This window comes from Balearica regulorum, chromosome 4 (assembly GCF_011004875.1).
Source record: "Balearica regulorum gibbericeps isolate bBalReg1 chromosome 4, bBalReg1.pri, whole genome shotgun sequence".
NCBI classification, from domain to species: Eukaryota; Metazoa; Chordata; class Aves; order Gruiformes; family Gruidae; genus Balearica; species Balearica regulorum.
In genome coordinates, this window is record NC_046187.1 from 49210599 (window position 1) to 49233987 (window position 23389).

General features: G+C 38.3%; 1 protein-coding gene across 8 annotated transcripts in view; it reads left to right on the forward strand.

The window, feature by feature from the left end:
* Positions 1 to 23389, forward strand: part of MTUS1 (microtubule associated scaffold protein 1) — a 126332-nt gene that overhangs the window by 47605 nt on the left and 55338 nt on the right. For 6 of the 8 annotated variants that reach the window (XM_075752041.1, XM_075752042.1, XM_075752040.1 and 3 more), the window contains 4 exons: positions 3913 to 4089; positions 8631 to 8765; positions 10813 to 10917; positions 11810 to 11857. In XM_075752041.1, the coding sequence (XP_075608156.1) occupies positions 3913 to 4089; positions 8631 to 8765; positions 10813 to 10917; positions 11810 to 11857 (465 nt within the window). The remainder of the gene's footprint in view (positions 1 to 3912; positions 4090 to 8630; positions 8766 to 10812; positions 10918 to 11809; positions 11858 to 23389) is intronic. The other 2 variants (XM_075752046.1, XM_075752045.1) reach the window with 1 other exon arrangement.

Sequence of the window (23389 nt, forward strand, 5' to 3'; positions counted from 1 at the left end):
ATTGATTTGCTGGAAACAATACCAAAGTCCAGTTTGTATTTCCATTATTTGCTTTCTCCTTTTAATAGATGCCAAAAAATAGCATGTTTTTTTTTGAAGGTCTACTCCTCTTGCTTTATAAAGACCTTGTACTGTAGGCTTAGATTGTACTTTTTCATCATACTAAATTTTTTTTTTAAAGCTTAGTTTAGCACTCCTAAACTAGAGTCTTCTGGATTTTTAAACTTGTAGGAAAAATTAGACAATCATAAGACAAAAATCCAAAATTCAACATATTCAAGAGATAAGGCAATGAAAGGCCAAACCAACTCTTACTGTTAGTTTTAGGGTTAAACAAAAACAGCAATGAAAAACATGCTTCCAAAGACTTCTTTTGCGCTTAGTCTGCCCTAAGTTTCTTTGTGGGGAAAGGCTTCCAACCATTCATTTCCAGGTGTTGTATAGCTCCGTGAATGCCAGTTGCTCCATGCTCAGTTCTGGATGTGAAATATATCGATAATGGTTTGAAACAGTGGACACTGAATCTCAGAATTGGTGAATACATACTCAGCTTTACAATCTACTTGGTGTCAACAAAGTCCCAAGTTCTCCACTACTATGTTTGTGTTCTCAATTTGAATTTTGTAGGCTCCAGTGCTGTTTAAAGGAAGGCTTAATTTATTCTTGACAATAACCACCATTGAAGGATTCATATGAGAGGATGATTATTTGAGTAAGGTTATGAAATCTGACTTCAGAGCTTCTTGAAAATGAGCTTTGTTCTTTGCTTATTTCCATTCAAATACAAGAGATACTTTAACATACTTGAAGTAACATGGTTGTTGCATAGAGACTTTTTTCTAAAGAATTGCCAACTCATTACTTCACTGTAGAGGAATGTAATATTTCTAGTATTCCACTTCAGTGACTAGATTAAATAACTGATGAAAGCCTATTACTTTGATGCTATTTCTTGTTGTCTTTATAGCAATGGTTCACTAAATATCCTGCTTTTGTGCTTGTTTCCAGTACTTTTGTTTATATTCCACATCTTCCTGCTTCTGTCTTCAAAACCTTTGCATTTTAATTCTATGCGACTCCTTTGTTAGGGAATGGTACTCATAAAAATACTTTTGTAAAACCATTGTTGTTAATTGAAGTAACACCTAGAGTAGTTGCTTAATGATCTTGTCATGACTTAAATTATCCCTTGAGCTGGCTTTTTTAAAAATGTATTTGAGTGCTTGAGTAATTACTTTAATAGGAGCCTTACAGGAAAGTACCAAGCAGCAGCAGAACTAAGAAAAGAGCAAAGGTCATGTCTGTTTGACATGCTTCTGAAACGGGACATCTTAGAGCTTGCTGTGCTCATTGAGGAGGTTTGAGTTCACAGCTGGTGTAGAGCACTGCTGTGTTCCAGCATCTGCAGAGAAGCTGGGCTGCCTGCAAGGCATATATAGGGAACGTGCTGTACGAGAAGAGACCGAGTGTTTTCATGTGTGTGTCTCCACCCCTCTTGAGTGAAAATCACTGTGAAGAAACCAGGATTTTGTTCCTGTACCTCTTGAACTGGATGAGTGAGTCCAGCACAATAGCAATCAAGCATGCTACCCTCATCTTTAAACAATAAAACATGACTGATAATCTCGGTTTGGTCCTCTAGCTGCCTTTTGAAATGTAAAGCTTTAACTTTAGTAAGTCATAGAAACTTAACATGCAGTGTTTGTACAGTGGCCCTTTTTGTTTGTTTGTTTTTTGGAGGGTAACACCTTGTTTTGCCGAGAGGCTATTTAGAAAAGGAATTTTTGACTGATCTGGATTAACTACTTTTCTGGTATGTTGATCCATTAATGAAACAAGCTTTTAGAAAACAATGTGGAAAGTTTTGGAAAGCTGTTAGATTTGTTGTATGAAATTCACATGTCACAGAATTTTTTTTTTTTTTTTTTTTGGTCAATCACACAAATAATTTCAGGTATGTTGTCTGGAGTGCTGTGTTTCAGAGGTGTTTTTAAACAGTGTGAGCTTGTGGTTTGTAGCGTACTCATAGCACCGCACAGGTTGAATGCTCTTTAGCAAGTTGGATATATTCAAGTGTCCATTGCTGTAACTTACAAAAAATTCTAAAGTATGACTGATAACTTTGTCTCAGAGACTTAATACCAGGCTACAACCTGGTAGGACTATAAAGCCGTATGCAGAATCACAGTTATGCCAAACAAGTAGTAGAAGTGTACCTCCGAAGAGAGGTCTGACATAAAGCATGTTTAATGACTCATTGAAATCTGTGTGTTATATTCAGTGACCAGTATTATATAATATCCTGATGCATGTTTAGTATATGTTGTATGTAGGGTTTTTCTTTTGTTACTGAGTTGATCTGAACTGAGGGAAACAGCTTGGACATACCTTCCTTTACTAGTGCTGTCCTGGTTTTGTGTACTTGGTGGAGGATATTTTGAGATGTTATCTAATCCTGTCACACCACCTACTGTTGAAAAGCAGGCATTGGGCATAAATGTTTTTCTTGCCTATGTCTTAATGTAATCACTTTAATGTCATGCTTTCTTGGTCTTAGTACAAATTGATGGTTTCTTGGTTGCTGGTAAGTGTGGAGATCCTGCAGCAAAATTGATGTTGAATAAAGTGGAATTACTAGCTACTTTTGCCATATTTCAACAGTCTTTTACATAGCTTAAGCAAAGTTGAAATGTGGTGTATAGTGACAGAAATAAAGGGAAGGGTATTCCCTTTAAATAGAAACTAGATTGTTCTAAGTCTGTAACACTGCAGTCATCCCTTCAAGTAAGATAAAATGTGTCTGTCAGATTTGAAAATTGCAATGACATCAGAAGTTAAGATATTTTGTGAAATATATTTTGTTATAATAAATAACAAAATATTTTTTAAAAAATATTTAAGTCTGTTTTCCATATCTCTGTGGTTTTGTACAAAAATGAAAACCTCCTTTTCTGTAGTTATTCAGAGAACTGTATAAAGATCTTGACATCAGAGCTGACAGGAGTCAACTCAGTGCTAGAAAGACAAGTCTGTGTGTCCGTAACTTCCTTTGGGCCATTACAGTTTTAACCTGGGTGCACGTTTTTCAGAAATAACGTAAAAGCTTAATATAACTAAACTCAAATTTTCTTGCAGAAAGTGTAGTTGCTTTGTTAGTACTACAAAAGTAAGCTCCTGTCTGAGGGTGGCACACCTGTCTCCTACATAGATACTCTTCCTATTTGATTAACTATTGGGCATTTGTATTCAACAAGCTCAAATGAAAACAGCAATTAATACAAAAATGTGTCTGTACCAGTTGTCCATTAAGAACGTGGTTCCAGGGAGTGCTATTTAACTCGTTCTGCAAAACTAGTTTTCAGTATGTTATGTGAGTACAACACAATTTGATACTCTTGTGCTGTGTTTGTCCTTCAAAGGGTATTATCTTTTAGAGTGCTCTGTCCAATGGAGGGGGGAAGGGGAGTTGGGGAGGGGAGGAAATAATCTCTGTTTGGGGGACAAGAACAAACAAAAGAATCTTTCTTGGATTGTCTTTGAGGCAGTGGTTATATTTTTATGGGATTCCCAGTACAGCTAACCATAATACACAGAGGTAGGAGAATGCTAGAAAGACTACTTGTGCCTGCAAATGTCTACCTTGAAGGCTAGTCTGTAAAGCTCTTGACTTGTTCCTGAGGTCAATATGCAGATAAAACAGGATCCTTTACATCCTTAGAAATGTGCTTCTGCATTACAGAATATTTTTTTTCTATGTCAATATGAGGTAGATTAAGCCTTTTTATATGTATTTTAATGTGTAAATATTTTTACTTCTAGGTATGTACACGGAAGAGGCAATTGTTTAAGCTTCTTCCAACTCTTTTTGTTCTTTTCTTTCACTCCCCCTTCCCCCTCAATTGATGTGTATAGGATCTTCGTCAAGAGAGAAGCATGCCTCTCTCAAAAATTCCCCAGCCTCCTGGGCTAGCTCCAGTAAACCGCTTGCCAAATCCAAAGTGCCTGTCAAAAGATCAGTGCTTGAGAGAACACCTAGCATCTCATCAGTCAGCAGCACTCAGAGTGAGCGAAGTATTTTCAGCAGTAATTGTAAGTATCCATCAGGGTTACAGGTTTTAACTGATAGCCAGCATCAACTGCTTGTTGAAAAGAATCCCCTTGAAGGGGACTCCTGTCAGACAAAGGCTGGTGTTAATTCTCATTGTACTACTTATTATTAGCTCCAGGTCTTGCTCTTTTTGCCTCTTAACTTACAACTTTCCTTCTTGAGACCTGCCACCTGAAGGAGCTTTGAGCTTTGGATTTTGGTTCGATGAGTAGAGGTTTCAGTACAGCTCCTCTTACATCCTGAAAGATTGCAAAACTAGTGGGGGGTCTTTAGCAAAAGTTTCCTTGTGTTTATATATAGTGTAAAAAGAAGTAAGTCTGAAAGGTGTGAATGGATTACCAGTAATAATATTTGAACAATATAGGAATAGGTTTTTGATATGAAGTACTCTTTTTGAACTAGATTATATCTCCTTTCAGAGTTTTAAGACAAAAATGTATAGATGAGATCAAAAGCAGGTAAGTGAAATTGCTTGTAGAACGTAAAACTTTGCATGTATAGGCTCCTTTAATTTCTAAGGAATTCTAATTTCTGTGAGCATTGGTGTATCACCTGAACCAAATCCATCCTGATTAAAACATCTTGATTAAAACTAAGGAGAAAAATAACAGAACTAGCTCGGATTTGAAGCTCTGCAAAGGATCTGTACCTGCAATTGTAGGACTTCTAGGGGCAAAAATACTAAGGAAAAACATGTAACTGGCTGTCAGACATACTAATATTCCCAGCTATATGTATTCAAATGAGTACATTCTGATATTCTGTTACTATCGCATCATCTGTTATATCTTAGAGACTGGGGGCAAAGGCCTTTCCTTTGTGCCAGATGTAATTTAAATGTCTTCAATGGATTGAAAAAGAGAACAGTGATTTAACATATGTCTGTAGTTTACGTATGCGCATATGTATACATATATAACTAAATTTTTGCTTGTTCTTTTTTTTTTTTCCCCTGTAGTGCCTTCATTAAAAAACTAAGACCTAACATATTCCTCAAAGAAATAAGAGTATGTGTAATAAAATATGCAGTGCATGTTCCTGTGTAATCAGGTCGGTTCGGTTACTGTGACAGCCATGTTGACTTTTGCTGTTCAGGTTTAGGACTGTATCTGGAATTCCTAAGCAGCTTTGTCCTCTCTTCGTTTTACTCCCTCGTGTAACAAAGGAAAGGGTCATCGCTTCGTAACAAAGACGTGTATTCAGATTAAGTATCAAACAGATGACTCCTCATTTAGCCTGATTCGCTAGCTGGTTTAATCTGTTTTGTCCACTGCCTTCAAGCTTACAATTTCTTCCACTCCGATTCACAAAGAGCAAGCAAGAGCAATATGAGAGGTTGAACATGGCTGCAGTCTCTTTGCCTTTAAGCTTGCTTTGATCCTTTTTAAATGACTATACCAGGAGGACTCCGCAGTTGCACAGAAACTAATTTTTCTCCTATTATTTTCATCAATTCTACACTAACACCACCGACTGACTCAGGAAGCCAGTATGATATTACCTTACTGACACTGCTGGTAGTGGGATCTTACAGCTTTTGTATTATTCCTTTGTTAGCCACATTTACTGGGAAAAGAAGTAGGTTGTATTCCTTTTTATTTCTATTTTAAAGCATGTATTTTGTTTTGTGGAGGTTGGTAAATATATGCAATGTTTTGATTTGCTGATTTTCTGTGAGATTATTTTTCTTTAGTTAATTTCTTACACTTGATGAGAATGTTTTATGCCTGATGGTCAGGTTTTGTGAGTATAATGAGTTTAGGTTACATATAATTAATATGTTAGTAAAGTGAAGTTTTTATGACTGAATCAAATTGGAAAGAACTAATGAAATTACTTTGTACTCTTAATAGTAAGTGCAATGCTGTTCTTGTTTTTTATTCTTTCATTTACTCTACTAGACAATTATGTCAGGGGAAAAAACCCCTGTGTTTGTAAACCTAAAATGGTCTTATTAGATTGGTAGGACACACAAAGATCAAGATAGGAGGCTTATGCTGTGAATGTCATGAAATTTACAACAAATTATTGTGGTCCTATCAACAGCATTAAATTGATAAAGTCGCTTGGCTTGTTTTGCTTAAGGAGTTTGCCTTGTGTTAGTGGAGAAAAAAAAAAAAACCACAAAAGAGTTTCTCCTGCTGTCAGCTCAGCCCTTTGTTATGGGATGTTCTTGGATTGGTAGTTTCCCGTGGCAGCATTAGGATGGTTTTTTTTGTCTAATGAACACTTGAGTTTTATAATTCTTTTCTCTAAAGACTTACTATTTGAGAAGTTTGGAAATCATGAAGTTTGAAATGCTGTTGTTAAAAGCATATTTTGCACGTAAGCTGTCAGTTTGTGCATTGAAAAATTGAATTTTTAGCAGTAATCTTCTCAGTTTCAGTGCTGAGCTGAAAACCCTGTCATTTGAATGTACTGAAATGTTTAAACTCTGAGGTTAAGAACAAGAAACCAAATTTGAATTGCATTAGAATGATTGCATATAAAGGAAATAGTGTTTCAGAAGTTAAAAAGCTGATCCTAGCAGCTGACCTGGAGCTGCATTTCTGTACAGTCAGTACTTTGCTAAAATTCTTCTAATGAATTGAGTTTTTAAACGCTTTAGATCTAAGCTCGGGTGAGATCACTTCATATTGTCCATCTTTCATCAAGATTGCAGTGGCTACTCCTAATTTTATGAATAACCATCTTTGAACCATACAGTGACCAAACTTTGCAAATCAGCCTTTTTTTTTTTTTCTGTGTGCATCCTGACTAGCTGCCTCCAGAGCTTCTAACAGGACAAACCAGTGCCCAAACTAGTCCTGTACCAGAAGTGTGCTCACTTACCCAAAGTGTAACTTCCATGGCATGCTTCTGATTTAGAAGAAAGTAGTACAGCCGCTTGTAAGCAATTGTTAGCTGCTTGCAGTGAACTCTGAGCAAAATAATCCTTAATTTAGTGATTTACAGAAAAAGTTAATGATTGTTTCAGGCCTCTTACTTTACCAAAATTGGTTTGAATAATCTGATGTTGATCAGGGTCAGATTCCTGTAGAATAACTGTGTTATTGATGTGTTATGCAAATTGTTCATTGTGCCTAATTTTTTTTTCCAAACATTTAGCTTTTGTGCCTTTAGAGAGGCTCCAACTTTCTTTATTTAAAAAAAGAGGAGGACTTCATTGCATATGTTCCTAAAAAGGGAAAGCAGTTTTATCCCTGTTTCTGTGGTTGAAAATGTATCGATTAGTGGCCAAAAAGCATCTTTGTGAAGTAGTTAACTTGGTTTATGCAAGTGCATTTAAAGACACTAAAACAATGTCAAGAATACATGTTCCATCTTTCAATGAACAATATTAGATATGCAGTTCATGTTACCTTTAAAGAAAAAAATGGCCTCATTAAAACACTAATCTGAGGCAAACCTGATATTATATGACACCTGGTCCTTTTTTCTTTGAAGGACTAGAGAAAAAAGCAACAGTGTGACAAACTAGTCCAGTGTGACTTAGTTTTTGCTTGTAAATGCAATGTCAATTTCTTTCTCTTTAATGTGTCAGGATACATAATTTTTTAGTATGTAAACCAAAGTGTACTCAATCTATACTTATTTTAGAAGTATTTTCATATTTCTTCTGGAAAAATAACACAATTCTTTCCGTAAATTTCAGGGGGTTTTTGTTTCAAGGAAAAAAACTTTCATTGTGACAATAAGCCCAAACTTCTCTCAAGTTCTTTTGAAATAGAACAAAACATCTTCTCTGGTAATTGCCCTGTTAGTTAATTGCTTGTTGTCCTGCCTTTCCGAATTTGGGTCTATCTGCCCTGTTTTGCAGACAGCATTTTGCTGTATGACTTAAGTGCTGTCGGGGGGAGGGGGGCAGTCTTTGAAGGTCTGCTATCACTGAGGAGGTCGCTGTTATAAACAGAGACTACAGGAACCTTTCTTAAAATTTGTTTGGTAGCAGGGAATGCAGCTGGGTGCTCACATGTTTTTAGTGCCCCACAAGGAGGATGGAAGGGGCCGGAGTCTGCTGGTGGTGCATGTACCATGTCATTGAAACAGTGCGCTCAGCTCAAACGAGAGAGGACGGGGAAAGTGTTGCATGAGAAAGTTGTCTGAGTTTTATTCAGTTTTTATTTTTTTAACAGTCAATTCTGTGGCCAGAATGTCTTTTGTGTGCTGATGATGCTTTTTCGTCGCTTAAACTGAAATATATTCTGCAGTGGCTTTGTTCAATAAGATCAGACTTCTAGTTATGCATCTTCATCTATATACTTCTATGTATGTCCCCCTCTTATGCATAGTTCAAAGCTGTATGTCTAGTTCTGAGAAGTGTTTGTAACAGTCATGTACTGATGCGTTACAGCTCAACAGTCTGTCTGTACTGAAGGTACCAGAGCTGGTCATAATACCTTTATTGCAACTTGTGTTTCTCTTGACTTTTAGCTTCAGGTAAAACAAGCTTGTTTTAGGATTTAATTTTCCCTGAACTAGATACTACCTAAAGCGAATTCTTTGTCGTTCTGTGTTGCAGCTGCAAGTGCCACAGTCATAATCAAGAATGGAGAATGGCCTTCAAAACCAACCTGCCAGAATGGTACTTTGGGATCTGTCCCTTTGAAAGCAGTACCAAGACCAAGATTACACTCACTGAAGTCAACTCCAAAAGGTATATGGGTCTGCTTGTAGATAGAGTGAAAACTATAGTTACTACTGTTACGGTACCTTACCTTTTGCAGGTGGCTGCCTCCCTGAAGCAGCATTTATTAAACAGTGGGCTTGAAAAATAGCACGAGGAAGTAAAATCACATCAGTGGCGCTTCAAGTTTTGTAAGCGTTCATAGGAAGGCTAAAATGTCCTTTATATTGTTGTAATTGACTGGGCTATTTAGGCAAATGAGGAGGAGGTCTGCACAGTGATATGGCTAAGGTTTGCATGGCACAGGGACTAAATGCACTTTGCTATGTGGCAGGTGTCATCCCATGAGGTTTATGTTGTTTGAATAAGAGTTCTGTCACAAAGGTCAGGCACAGACTCTGTGGCTGCTGATGATCTGCAGGGTAGACCTACCATTAATTTATCCCCAGTCTATGGTTGTCCTTGTTCTCATGCAGACTTTGCATTATCTTTACCCCTTTCAGGACAGAAAAGACCTTGGGGGATGGGGATTTTTTTATTATTAAGGTCTTGTTAGATGAAGTATCTTCTTTCATATATGGATGACATTGTCCTGTATTTCTAAGGGAGGAGTCCCAGAAACAACTTAGCTCTTCATCGATGTTCTTCTTACTGACTGGAAGCAGAGGTTTGCTCTAACTTTTAATGGAGATAAGGCAGTTGTGCTTGATCATCTGGTCCTAAAGAAAATATTAATTTAAATGTACTTTCTGGTTTTGTATTGCAGTATTCTAGTTCCTATTTGAGCTAGGACCCTTGGATCGGCCAACAGTGCTTCTCCACTCAAGCCACAAACAGCAGTTGACAGCTCATTCTCTGGCCAAAATTAAAGACATAATGGGAGCAGATAAATAAGCTTGCTGTCTCTCTCTCCTAAATCCTAGTTATAATCAGCTTGCGTCTGACCATCTTTGTGGTGAACTGGTTATTGTAATTGGATAAACCTAATTAAATACTATGCTCCTGCTTTAGGCTTAAGTTTTAAGCTGGTATCTGACATAATTGAGAATAAATAGAAGGCTTGCCTGCCGAATGTCATGCTATAATGACATGCTTCAAAATGGCAAACAGCAAAAAGAAACAGAATTTGCCACAAACTGTAAATCACTTTGAAACAAACACAAATTATGTCTGTCTAACAAGCTGATGCTTTCTTTTGGGGTCCAACATATGTGGCACAACTATGCATTACCTAACATCTTCAGTGACCTGGGCTCTAGAAGTGTGCCTCCAGCATCTGTGGGACCAATGTGGCCAAAAGAAGCTGATGTTCCCCCCTTGGCTTGGTGTCACTTGGGCTGCTCTGTCTTTTGGGGCCTTTCCAGTTCAAGAGGGTTGTTTTGAAACTGAAAAGTCAACTGGAGACTTAGGAAGATGGTTAGGGTCTCTGAAGACATGACATGTGAGGAGAGGTTGAGGGAGTTGAGCTGGCATAGTCAGGCAAAAAGGAGAGTAAGGGGATACTGTAACAGTCTGCAATAACTTGAACAGCTACGAAGGTGATGGTGCCAAACTCTTCTCAGTGGTACCAGATGATGTGGCAATGGGAAATGATTGCAAATTGTGGAGTGGGAGATGCAGCATTGCCCAGCGAGGTTCTAGAGCCTCCTTTTCTGGAGGTTTGCAAGGCTTGGCTAGATAAAAGTACAGTCAACTGATCTCATCTTGGTGGTGGCCCTGCTCTGAGTGGGAGGCTGGACAGCTGGCTTCTGGAGGTCCCTTTCAGCCAATGTTTCCGTAGCTGTCTTGTATTTGCTGCTGTTTTGAGACTTAAATAATTCAATCTTAGTGCTAAAGTTAAATCTTTACTAATGTTCTTGTCTGCTTAGAAGCTTTATTATAACTATCTTTTTATTTTTTCCAGTGTGAGTTCTGGTAGAGCAATGTGAAGTATAGCTTAAATTTTCTAGAAGTTGTCTCTTTTTGTGTTTGAGTACATTTGTGCATCTTCTACATAACTGTAAATACGTAATGTTAGGCATGTCTTTAATTGCTGCCACAGTTGTACTTTAAACCTCATCTAAGCTTCTACTTCTAGGAGCCAAGGCCAGGTCTACTTCACTGAACCAGTGCATACCAAAATCATCTGGACCACTGCACTCAGCAAGGAAAGTCAGTGAGACTAGAGGTAATCAGGTGTTGGGTAAAGTTAATTTTTCACTTGCATTCTTGAATCCCTCTGTCTTGAGAAAGACCAGCTTTCCTCTGACTTCAGAGTAATTGAGATGGTCAGTCTTCTCTTCTTCCTTGTAGTTCATAGTATTGGAGACCTGGCTCTGCAGAATGTTCCTTACATATTTGTTTTATCTGGAGGGGAAAAAATCAGGGCATTCATTGTCCACTATCTGCTTGAAACTTGTATCCTATGAGGACCCAGAATACTTGATAATGTCTTTTAAATGATGTTCTGTCACCTGCTTACAAGTTTGCATAATTACAAGACACAACTCAGACTAGATTTCCCAACTTCTGCACGTAAGTTTTGCACTTATATCTAATAGTCTGAAAGAGTGCTTTCTAATATCCTTCGAAATAATGAAGTTCTTAGGTCAGTTTTCACATGGCTCTAAAACAATACAGTGAGGGTAGATTAACCTTTCGTTTATATCTAACTTGATTGGTAGCACACTTGAGAGTGCTTTTAATTTATACCTCCTTTGTATAAATAAAATAACTGAAGCATATAGGTGGAAAAAAGTTACCACGATGCTGGTATAGGCGATTGGTTTTTATTATCTGTGGTCTTCTATGAATGAGGAAAATGAAATGGTGCTACCTGGCTTAAATGAAGTATGATAATTGTAATGGGGGAAAAAAAATGTTTTGCTTATTGGGAATCTGTCATGAATTTTCCAAATAGTTTAACCTTATAATGCTAAATCTTGCTGTTGAACCAGCCATTGCAAGATATAAAACTGAAATTGTGGAATTTGAGGAGCTTATGTGGAAAATTTTTTTAAAAAAGCACACTCACTGCTGCCCCTTAGTGGCTTGAAGTGTAATTCTTTTTTATGTCTCTTCTCTGAACATCATAGGTACTCCTGGAAGAAGTGGACACCCAAGCCTATCTTGTTTGGGTTCTGGTGAGTTTTCTGAATGCATTTTTACATGTTCTGTGGTGCCACTTAAATTAGGTTTATACATTATATTAGTATATTGATTCTTTTTTTGGAAGAACAATTTTGTAATGGTAATGCCATAAACCATCACTGATTCCAGTTTCAAGGGATATGGAGAAAAGTCTTGGGTTTTTTCTACTTACTGTCTTCTGGCTACCCAGCTCTTAGAATATGCAGTCTGTGCTATCTGTCACTCTCTGTTTCCAGTGAAGCATAAGGAGGTTTTAACTGTAACCAAAAAAAAAAAGTTATAACAATGAAACTTGGATATAGTTTTTGCTGTTTAACTACAGTGAGGTAAGTAATGATTAAAACTCCTGTGTTGTGGCTTTAAAAAACAAAATAATAGAAGAGTCATGCAGAATAACAGATTTTCCTGGACGGTCCGTGGTAGATAGCCTTTTGGTGTCAGCTCTCTGTGCATCACTGCTGACTGCACTTGAATAAGAATTTTTGAAATTATCTGAACGTGTTAATGTGTATGTCTGCTTGTATGGCAAGGGGAGGAATGACAGCTGATTAAGTGGCAGATGGCGTTCCAAAATCTGGCAGAGTTTTAAGGACTTCATACTGGGTTTGTTTTTAGTGTTTATGCCAGTCAGGACACCTGGTGCTAGTTTCTATCTGCCAGGAAATAGAAAAGTCTTCACATGATGTTTCCACTTGGAGCAATTTCCAGGTCTTTTCAAGAGAGTTGGCAGTCCAAATTAGCTTCCTGACCATCAGTGTGTATTTGCTGAATTAAAAGCTGCTTGTAATTAATTACTCATTGGAAAGTCCTTTTTGAAAGATACTGGGGATCACTGGAAAGCCCTGTGTCCTCCGAGTGAATAGCAGATGTCTTTCTGAAAGAGGTGCTGTAGCCAAGCAGATGTTATAAATGTGAGTCTGGAATTATTGGGTAAATCAGTTCTGACCTGTAACTCTGGTACTGTGGCAGTATGTTTTTAATTTCCTCTAGTTCTAATGTGAGTCTGATGCTTTTGCCTTTTACTCTCTTCAGTGTCAAATGCCTGCATGTTAATCGTGACCAAGTACCTTGCCCGTTATCTCCTGTTTAGAGTCAGGGCTCCTGTCATACAGCAAGCATAAGACTTTTTGCAAAGTGCTTGTTCTGTTTATTGTTTTTATTGATAATTGGCTGAACTACTGTTAGTTTAGGTATAGCTTGACCCAGAGTTTCATCAGCTCATATGTGGTCCTTTTATCTAGGAGTGTAGACAATGATACAGCCAGCAATATTGTCTTGATTAGCTCGGTTGAGAAACTCGTGATAAGCAATAGTCTATTTCTGGACTAGAAACATAAAATCAAACTCCTCTTCTACTTGCTTATGATAGTCTTAAAATAGAATTTTTCCCTAAATTTAGCATGGCACTTTCTCTGTATTTTTCCATGCAGAAAATTAATTAACGCTCCCTCCCCTTTTTACTAGCTCAATATAATTTTTCTCATGATTCATCTTTTCCAACCTAATAAAGAATGTAGCCACGTAGCCTTGAAGTATTATATTCAATGCTGTATAAACATGGCTATAAACTCCAAATTGGCTGTAATATTTAGTGATTCATTATCAAATGCTGTTTAGCATCATACTTTCACCACCTGAATAATTCTATTTCAGTGTTTCTCTTATTAAACCTGAACTGTTTCCTGTGCTGAGTCAGCTTCTAAAATTGGATGATATGTTAGACTGTCAAGTTAATACGTTTCTAACTTATACAGAGCATTGGTATAATTTCGCATTTATAGATGCAAAACTTTCTGATGGAGTATTTTTCTTTTTTTAATATTTTTTCCCCCATCTTCACAGTTGCAGATAGTTCTTACAACAGAATAAAAAGATTGTGTGGATGTTCTGCAGTACAATGTCTTGTATTTTAAGAAAAGACAAATGATCTTTTTTGAAATGAACTGAAATAATGCCAGCTGGTACCAAGTAGAATGGGGCCCACTTTTTTTTGTGGCCTTGGTATTATAGTGAAGCTTTGTTCTAGTGATTTTTAGCTAGCTAAAGCTTTTGTTCTTTCAGTGCCGTAGTTAACTCTACAGTTTTAGCCTCATTCAGTGAGGAGGTCCAACTCCGCTTCTGGTTCTTGCCCATGTGCTCTGCCTGAAGATTCAGGACTAGTTTCTTGAGGCAGGACTCTGGTTATGAATTTATTATCATACTAATGCATTAAGTGTCTGGTTGAGTTTTTAGTGTTGCTTTTAGCATTACTTCAAGGATGGAAAAGTAGCAAGCATTTCTAGGATATGATCTCTGTTCTCTGACTGTTTGTCCTCTTTATCCGTTTTCCAGTCATTTACAGCAATGATGCAAAGCCAGGCACAACACACTGTTAGTATGCCTGTAGGATTGGAGAGACTTACGTATTTGCAGCTGTTTATTCCTTGTTCGTGTTAAAACATTCACAAGGCTCTTTTGTGAATTCTGTATTTTTCATGGATGATATTCCAGTGGATCAAGTAATTTCTACAAGTTCTGTGGCATATTGCTTCAGCACTGGCTTTGCTGCTTTGGCAAAATTACCTTCTTGGGCGTAATGTGTTTTGTTACACTTCTTAATTTGCTAACTTATGTTATGATGTACTTGTGCACTTACTGTAATATCTTAATGTCTTAATGTAAATAAGACTAAAAATATTGCCTCTCATGAGACAGAATTTTGAATTGGATGCAAAGCTGCCTCTAAAAATGTGTAAAGTTAGTGCTCTTTCCTTTGTTTCTCCCTGTAGAAACAGTGACCTGTTTCTAATACCTGTGCAGTATATTACAGTGCAGTGTATATATGCAGTGGATATTCAAGTCTCACATCTCCATTGTTGACTGAAGATTAAGGATAAATAATTCCTGGTACTATGTGAGCTAAGCAAAAGCAAATATCCTTTTTGGCAGTTCCAAAGGAAAAGCTACCACTTTGGGAATAAAGCATGCAAATATTTATTGGAAAGTTTTATCCTGTTGTTCAGTCACCCTGAAACGGACCTATGGTGTATTATGGATAACAAGTTGCACTTACACTTGTGACACAACACTGTTGCCAGGAAAGCTAGGGCAACTGCTGGATATACCCATAAAGTATTATCAAGAACTGTATGATTTATGTCATCTCTCTTTGTACTATGGTGGAGCATACATAGTCAGTTACTGAAGGCTGTGGAAGCCATGAAAATCAAAGAAGCTTCATCCAAAGGCAGCACATGCTCAATCATGAAACATGGTGATCTGTTGTCTTAGCCTCTTTGAAAAGAGGTTAAAAGACTGCTTGTTTTAATCATCTGTGAGAAAAATATAACTCTGGGGGAGGGAATAACTTCAGTCAGGTGGCTTATTGCAGAAGTGAGTAGTAGTCCTGATAAAGCTCAAATGGAAAAATAAGGTATAAATGTAACAGTCTGTGAAGCTGTCTCTTGGAAGAGGTTGTTAAAGGTGGATGCTGGCGTCTCACCCAAACTATTATGTTGGGATAGGATGCTTTCACTAACACAATACTCTGGTTCAAACAAAAGTTTATGGAGGCATACTTTAAGGTTCAGTTAACACCCCTTTCTTTCATGCTCTTAGTCATCACTGTTGAAAATCAGAGGAAACAGAGGGTAAACATCTCTTCTTATATTGCAGATTTCCTTTCAGTGTCTGGAAAACAAGGCATTAATGTACATCTCACTGTGCTTGTGCTTTTTTAACAACAACAAAAAAATCATACCCTGGAGTTATTTAAAACACTTGTAGATGTGGTGCTTGGGGACATGGTGTAGTGGTGGACTTGCAAGTGCTAGGTTAATTGTTGGACTTGATGATCTTAAGGGTCTTTCCCAACTAAAATGATTCTATGTTTTAAAATCTGTCATGATACTATATGGAAAATGTGTAAACTTCCTTTAAAAATTGGAAAGATTATGATTCTGAGAGCTGATGAACATCTTTGAGTGTCCAATGCCTAGGTGGTCTTTCATTTAGTTGACCATCAGTAGTCTTCAGTATGGTACGGCAAGTTACCCTACTGATGAGGGATATCTTCTTTCGTATCTGCTCAAAATGGTTTGTTGGGGTTTTTGGGAGGGGGTGTTTTTGTTGTTTGCAAAGTTTTTTTGCAAGTTGTAGAAGAAACTGTGCAAGCAGTGTTCTTGTTGCACGGAGACTTGAAAAGATCCTCATGCATATGTGAACCTAAGTGCTCATATGGTTGGTCATAGAGCAGGTAGGACTGGGGAACTCACCCAAGCTCTAAAAACAAGGCAGGAAAGATGGCAATTCTACCATAGGTCATGGTGCTAGCAACATGCAGAAAACAGAACAAAGTGCTTCTGTTTCAGCACTTTGAGCATTCTTTTTTGTTGGCTTTATTAAAAATGAAAACTAAGATACATTTTTCCTGCTGTATAATGTGAATGTTGTTATTAGGATTGTTACTAGAGAATATAGACAGATATTACTTGATTTTTCTTGAGTACTTGATTTTGCAGATGTAAGATTAAGTGTAAAAATTAATTTTCTTCAGTTCAGAAGGTTGTCCATTCATATAAAAAAATTCCAGAGGTCTTGTTTCTTTTTTTAAAAAACAGTTTAAGACCCCCTCAAGTCTCCCAACAATTCTGATAGAGAGTACATATTGTACAGCTCTAAATGGCAGTTTTCAAACAAACTATTTTGGTATCATCTAAACAGTAATTTAAGTTTCATGTATCCATTTAAAAAAACAAAGGCATTCTGTGGTAATATGTGGGAATTTTCCATGAAGTAAAACTTCTGTTGTTGAACCATCTCCACTTTTCTTTCAGTATCTTCTAATACTGTACTCTGCAGCTCATGGGAAGTAAGTTTCTTTAAGAATCCTACAGGAAACAGTTTGATGGATAAATATCTTAAACACTTTGAAGCTCTTTCCAGTTCTGTACTGGAATAAGCTAGATATCTTCTGCAGTGAAGTTAAAACCAGGAGGAAGATTCTGCCTTTTAACAGCTAGTAGCTTGTACAGTGCTTAAAGCACTTCAGGCACAGGAAAAGCAGTGTTTAACCGCTTGTTAAAGCGGGAGATTTTGGTCCAAGTCTTCCACATGGCAGAAGCAGTATCTCTAACTAGTTCCAATTAGGAATTTCAATATAGATGTGTTGAGGCTGAATTCTCAGCCTCTTTTGTTAAGAGCTTTAGCTTTTGTAAAGAAGTTGGGTTAGTCAGTTTTTTTCTGTCTTTACCTCTCTCTCCAAAAGGAAAGCCTGGAAATTTTGCAGAAAAACTCAAATAGCTTGTAAACTGTGGGGTGAAGAAGAAACAAGATTAGATTTGTTATTAGTTTAATGAAGATAGTTAATATTCTACAGATTGGAAAGTCTAGAAGTTGAATGATGTAAGTTAGTCTTTTTTTTCCTTTTACCTGTTGAAAAGGAACAATAAGATCAAGCCTATACTTATTTTGCAGATATTGGTACAGTGCATTGGACTATTTTGTTGCACTTCCGGCTATAGCTAAGCCAGCTATAGTCTTTTTTTAGATGTTTTTTCATCGATGTGAACTATGAGAACTATTTGAATGACTTAATTGTCTCATGTGATCTAGCCTTAGAATGCCTTCAGGCTAATAAAGAATGTTCTTATAAACAGACAGTAAAGCTGCTTAAGTGGTGTAGCTTATACATGTGAACCAACTATAAAAGCAGGTCTTCATTATGCCACCTCTATATAAATAAATGCAGAATTACTCTAAATCTATGTGAATTAGAGTTTAAGTGTGTTCACTAGGGAAATATAATGCTTTTTATTTTGAAGAGTTAAGGGAGTATCTGTAAACCTGAAATAACCTTTGAAACCCAATAGGTGATACTTTCTTGGCCAGATTTTTCGAGCATTACCAAATAAAGTATAGTACAACAGCTGGAGCTAAGGATTTAATTCCTTGGGTGAGAACTACTATGCTCTGGAAGGCTTCAAAGTGAAAGGGCTGGTGCTGATGTTCAGAGAATGCCACCCTAAATTCCATTACTTGTTTTAAGTGGTTTTTTTTTTTTTTAATACATGGTGTTTTCCTGAGGTAGTAGGTTTGTCACAGTAGAGAATAGGATGCAAAAAACTGAGACACATGACAACACAGTCTTAACATCTTCCAGACTGGTCCCTTCAGCTGTCAAGTATGTCTATCAGTGTATTTGCATGTATGTTCCTAATGTTCTTCCCAAACGATCTTCTGAAAATTAACACATTTTGAGAAGGCTGTCTCTTGTTCCATGCTGAAAATCAGCACTGCTTCCTGTGCCTTCAACAGATACCTTTACAAAAACCAATGATTTTTGAAACCTCAAGACTTGCTAACGCATGGGCCGGTTCTGTTCAAATGCTGGTAATTTCTCAAATTGGTGGACTGAAAAACTTGGGATTAATATTACAGCCCCAGCAATGGGGATTTGATATGGGTCCTATCAGTTCTCCTGTAGTGATAGAGCATCATTCATTAAGGCCTTCTGTAGCATAACCCAAATGGGCTTCACACTACAATGTCTGTTTCTTCTGTTAGTGCTTTTAAGGAAGGACCTGTGTTCTGAATTTTAAGTTAGCTATTTCGGAGATGTTTATTATTATTTAATTCCAAACTTCTGTGAGAAACTTGCTCTCCAGCTCCACGGGAATGTTTGTAGTTCACATCTGTGGTGTTTATTCTGATGGTGGGAGTCTATAGTTCTTTTCCATGATATTTATTTTGATGTTTCACAGTAACGAGCCACACAAGAGAAGAACACAGAGCTGTGGTTTTCTCATGCTTGTCTAAATATTAAGTAGGCCAGCCTCTGTGTGAGTAGAGGGGGCAGCTGAAATGGATATCCACAGATTGTATCAGCTCAAAGGGATGCTTAAAGACTTCGCAGTGTTGGGAGCTGGAGTTCAAGGCTTTTGTAGCATAGAAGTCTGTCTTAATGGCTTTAAATTATAGATCTTACTTGTTAAGATTAGCTGGTGATGGTGTTTTTGTTACTGTTCCATCTGAACTAATTTTAAACCATCTAAATTCTCACTATTTTTTCAGTAATTAAGAGGACAATACATTTTTATTTATTAGGAGACTTTAGAGCTTTGACCATCAGGGTCATGTACCAGTAGCAAACTGGTTTCATTTTGTTGTTCTTAACTGAGTTGCTGTTAAGGAGATAAGTTGACATAGTACTTGAAAGACCATGGAACTGTCCCAGAGACATGAAATTCTTAGATCTTCTGTCAAAGATGGTTAAACAGCTTGTAAATTGGATGTACATCTGCATTTTTGTCTGCACACCTGGGGCTACAAAGAACATACAAAGCCCTCAGAGATGTGAAACACACCTGTGGTGAGTTTTTTAATTTGCTCTGTGAAGCCTGGGAGCTGTAAATCGGACTTGATAAACCACTGGCATGTTTTAGGAGATACACTTGCCTAAATTGTCCTTGTTTGCAATGTTACTTTTCAGTAAAGGCTTTCTGGGTACTGCTTATTGTTCTGAGGCCACAGACAAACAGTTGCACAATACGTATAAATCAGTATCGTGTGAATAAATAATTAATAGATCTGTAAGCTGTGGCCTTAAGAAAGACTTTTATTTTTTTTTCTTGTCCTTGGGGCTTGAGCTCACAAGGACTCATGTGTCCCTCTAGCCTCTTACTGAACAGCAGAAGTCCCTAGGAGGGAGTTAGTTGGGCTTTTTGACACATCTGGCTAGAACACTGAAACTTCGTATTTTAAGGCATGTTGTCCTAATATTAGTGACACTTTTCACTGTTGTCAAGTACCAGTTTTTTCTTCAAAGCACTGTAGGGTTTGGACTGAGGCAGTCTAACAAAAAAGCTGTTCTGGAAGGGACATCCTACACATGGAAAACAACTTGCTGCTCCATTAAGTTAAAATGAAATTATTTTTGTGGTGTTTTGTTGCCATTTTCAATTCTGAAAGAGTGCAGACACTGTAAATGCCACCACTGTTGTGTGAGAGATGGATCAGCCTGATTCCTGTAGCTGTTTGCCTGGAAATCCACTGCAGCATTGCCTTCTGTTTGACAGGCTGCTGAATTTATAATGGTTAAAAGCTTCTGTGTACTAGAAGAAACTTAAATAATTTAGTATTCTTAGTGCCCACTCTGAGACAGAAGTTTTTGTTTTTTTTCTTTGGGTGAGGATTGCAGCTTAAAATAGTCCCGAAGCTGCAGGCTGTATTTGGCATGGCAGCAGGTGGTGTTGCCTGCAGGGAGGTTAGCTTTTCAAACTGGAGCACTGGCTAGAGCAAGGTGGTCACAGGAAAGTGGAGAGTCAGCAGTCATTTTCCAGAAACACAAATGAGGACACAAATGACCCCTTGGCTCTTAGTAGGCTCCTGCTTCTCATGTCTCTCTTGGCATAAGCAATCACCTGTGAGTTCTTCTTGAATTAAAGCATGCCAGTAAAATCCATCTGCTCCGCACTGTCCACACAGTCTTATGACATGGAGCCAGTTGTCCGCTAGCAGGCTTCTCAGATCTAAAGATCTAGCCTCTGATTTAGACTTCTTTGCAATGAGACACTGTACTCCTGTGGCTTTCTTAGCGATTGCTGGATGTGGAAAGAGGAACAGAGACATCAGAAACATATACAGATACTGCAGACTCGGCCTGGTGAGGCTGAATTGAAGAGCATATACTGATGCCAGTGCCCTTTGCTCCTTTCTTGTCACATTGTTAAGCAGATATGCTAAATCTTCTGGAGTTAAAATAGGTCTAGCCCCACTATCAATCTGATCACGTCATCAGGTATTGACGCATTTAGCAAGTCAGACTCAAATATGTAGTTGTAATGGGGTAGAGCCCCTTTTTCCATGTTGATCACCAGTTTTGCCCTTGGATTTGGATGCAAGGCAGCAGTAAGGTGCTAGTAGATAAAATCTGTCAGTCCTTTTGTCCTCTGTCTGGACTATACATCACTTCCTACTTTATTCTGCTGGTTTTTGGTGCTATTTTCCATTGCCCTTATTCAATGTCAGGATAGAAAAAGACCTCTCTCTGATCCTCATGTTACGCATGAAATGTAGACTGTACAAGTTCCTGGCATGCTGTGTTAGGATCCCATGGATTATGTCCTGCTGGCACCAGGCACTAGATGGTCATAGGAGTACAGACATTGACTTGGAGTTGCTGGTGGACACATAGCCACCACTGTGGTGGAGTGTACCGTGGTGTAACACAGCACTCTGGCAATGCCACATTGGAGGAACCTCTCTGCGAGTTAAATCTCTGTGGGAGCTATTCACAGATGGGTGGGCAATCCTCCCACTGGCTGCTGTCAGAGCTGAGTGCTGGGTGCTAGATGGGACTGACATCCCTCTATTGCTTTTTATTAGTGTTGTCAGGTCCTACTTCTGCATAAAGCAGACTTGTTTTAGGTTTGGGGGGTTAGCAGGACTCCAACCGCAGAGGCTAAAAAGGCTGATTTTCCTCAAGTTTTCTTGAGAAATTGATACTATGATGTATCTGTTCGTGGCCTATTTCCACTCAGACTAAGGGTGGAAAGGAGGAGGCAGTGAAAGTAGTATTGGTGTATCTTTGTAAGAGGAATTTTGGCCTCTGCTATAAGGGCTTTTATGGCCATGTAGAACTTTTACCTGCTCATATTTTGCCTGGTGATTCATTCCTTCCTCAGTCTCCAGACTGGTTCATTACATCACACTTGCCCTCCAGAGATTCTTTGTTTTAGCTCCTGTTCCTAAGAAGGAAATTGGGGTTTCATAGGGTACTTCAGCTTCTCTGGTTTTACAGGCTGATGAGAAGTTCTTTGCCTTTCTCCTAGGCATCACTGCAAGGATGGGGAGAGGTGGTGGGTTGTTTTTTGGGTGTGGGTTTTTTGTTGGGTTTTCTTTGAACCTGATTGGACTGTTTTCATTTCTGTGAGCATCAAAGTGGGGTGGTGAGAGAACATATACTTGATGAAGCAGTCCCTCCCTTGGGGAGCTGAGGAGGGCAGGAGGAAAACAAAAGGGAGTTCCCCTGGCAGAAGGGTAAAACCTGGTATGGCTGGGTGTTGAATGATGTTTGAAGACTGGCTGTAGACCTGGTTAAAATCTCAAGACACCTTCATTAAGAGAGGATTTGACAACAGTGATCTAATATTTCAAAAGATGGGCTAATGAACTACACTGAATATGCAAGGCTACTGTAATGCCCTGTAACAAGCCTTCTGGTTTACTGCTGAGTGTGGTTTCCAGGCATAATACTCCTCCACCACAGAAAGGAGGCTATGCCTTTGATAGTTCGGTTAATGGTTTCTGGAACTAGAAAACCTGTCAGAGGGACAGGTGCTAGAGAGCATTAGCTGTGGTTTGGTGAAACAGTAGTGCAGGATCAGTGGAAACGTACCTAATTTTGCTGTCTCTAAAAAGATAAAAAGGCTGTGGAGGGCAGCTCTTCAAGCAACCCAAAAGAAGGTATGAGCTGTTACTGTCTTGTCTCCTGCATTGGCTGTGAGATACTTGGATGGTCCCTGCTCCTGTGGCTGCCTGGCAAGGTAGCTACTGACTGTAGGCAGAGTAGTGAAAGGTTTCTCTGAGGTGCTGGAGTGTGTCCAGAGAAGGGCAATGAAGCTGGTGAAGGTTCTAGAGCACAAGTCTTATGGGGAGCAGCTGAGGGACTGGGGTTGTTTAGCCTGGAGAAGAGGAGCCCGAGGGGAGACCTTATTGCTCTCTACAACTACCTGAAAGGACGATGTAGTCAGGTGGGTGTTGGTCTCCCAAGTAACAAGTGATAGGACAAGGGGAAATGGCCTCAAGTTGTGCCGGGGAGGTTTAGATGGGGTATTTGGGAAAATTTCTTCACTGAAAGAGTTGTCAAGCACTGGAACAGGTTGCCCAGGGAAGTGGTTGAGTCACCATCCCTGGAGGTATTTAAAAGACGTGTAGATGTGGTGCTTAGGGACATGGTTTAGTGGTGGACTTGGCAGTGTTAGGTTAACTGTTGGACTCAATGATCTTAAAGGTCTTTTCTAACCAAAATGATTCTGATTTTCACACAGGAAGGTGGCCAGTGCTAGTCTGTAGTGCCTTAGCAGCATGTATTTATAGTCATGGTCATAGGTGAAAAATGTGACACTTTCTAATCTCTGTAAAACAGTTGCTCCTCTTTTCTATTTTCTAGTTTTTAACTGTATTTTTCATTCTATTTTTGTTAGTGGCAGCTGAAAAGGACCAGAGTATATGCAAAACTTTTGAGCTCATTAATTACAAGAAGAAATTTTTTTTTAAGAGGGCTAGTTAAATATAGACAGCATCTATTTTGAAGGAACTCTTGTAACACTGCTTCTTTGCTACAATGTTTGGGTGCTTTCAAAACCCAGCTGGCAGTGATCTGTTTTAATACGAAATTGATGCCTCCTTCCTTGCTCCTCTTCTGATAAATGGAAGCATCTGCAATGTTGAGCTGCCAAGCTGAATAGTATTTCCCTTAAGCAGATCTCAAATACTGAATTGTTCTTAGAGAATAAACGTATTTGTAGATTTGTTAAGACTTTAAA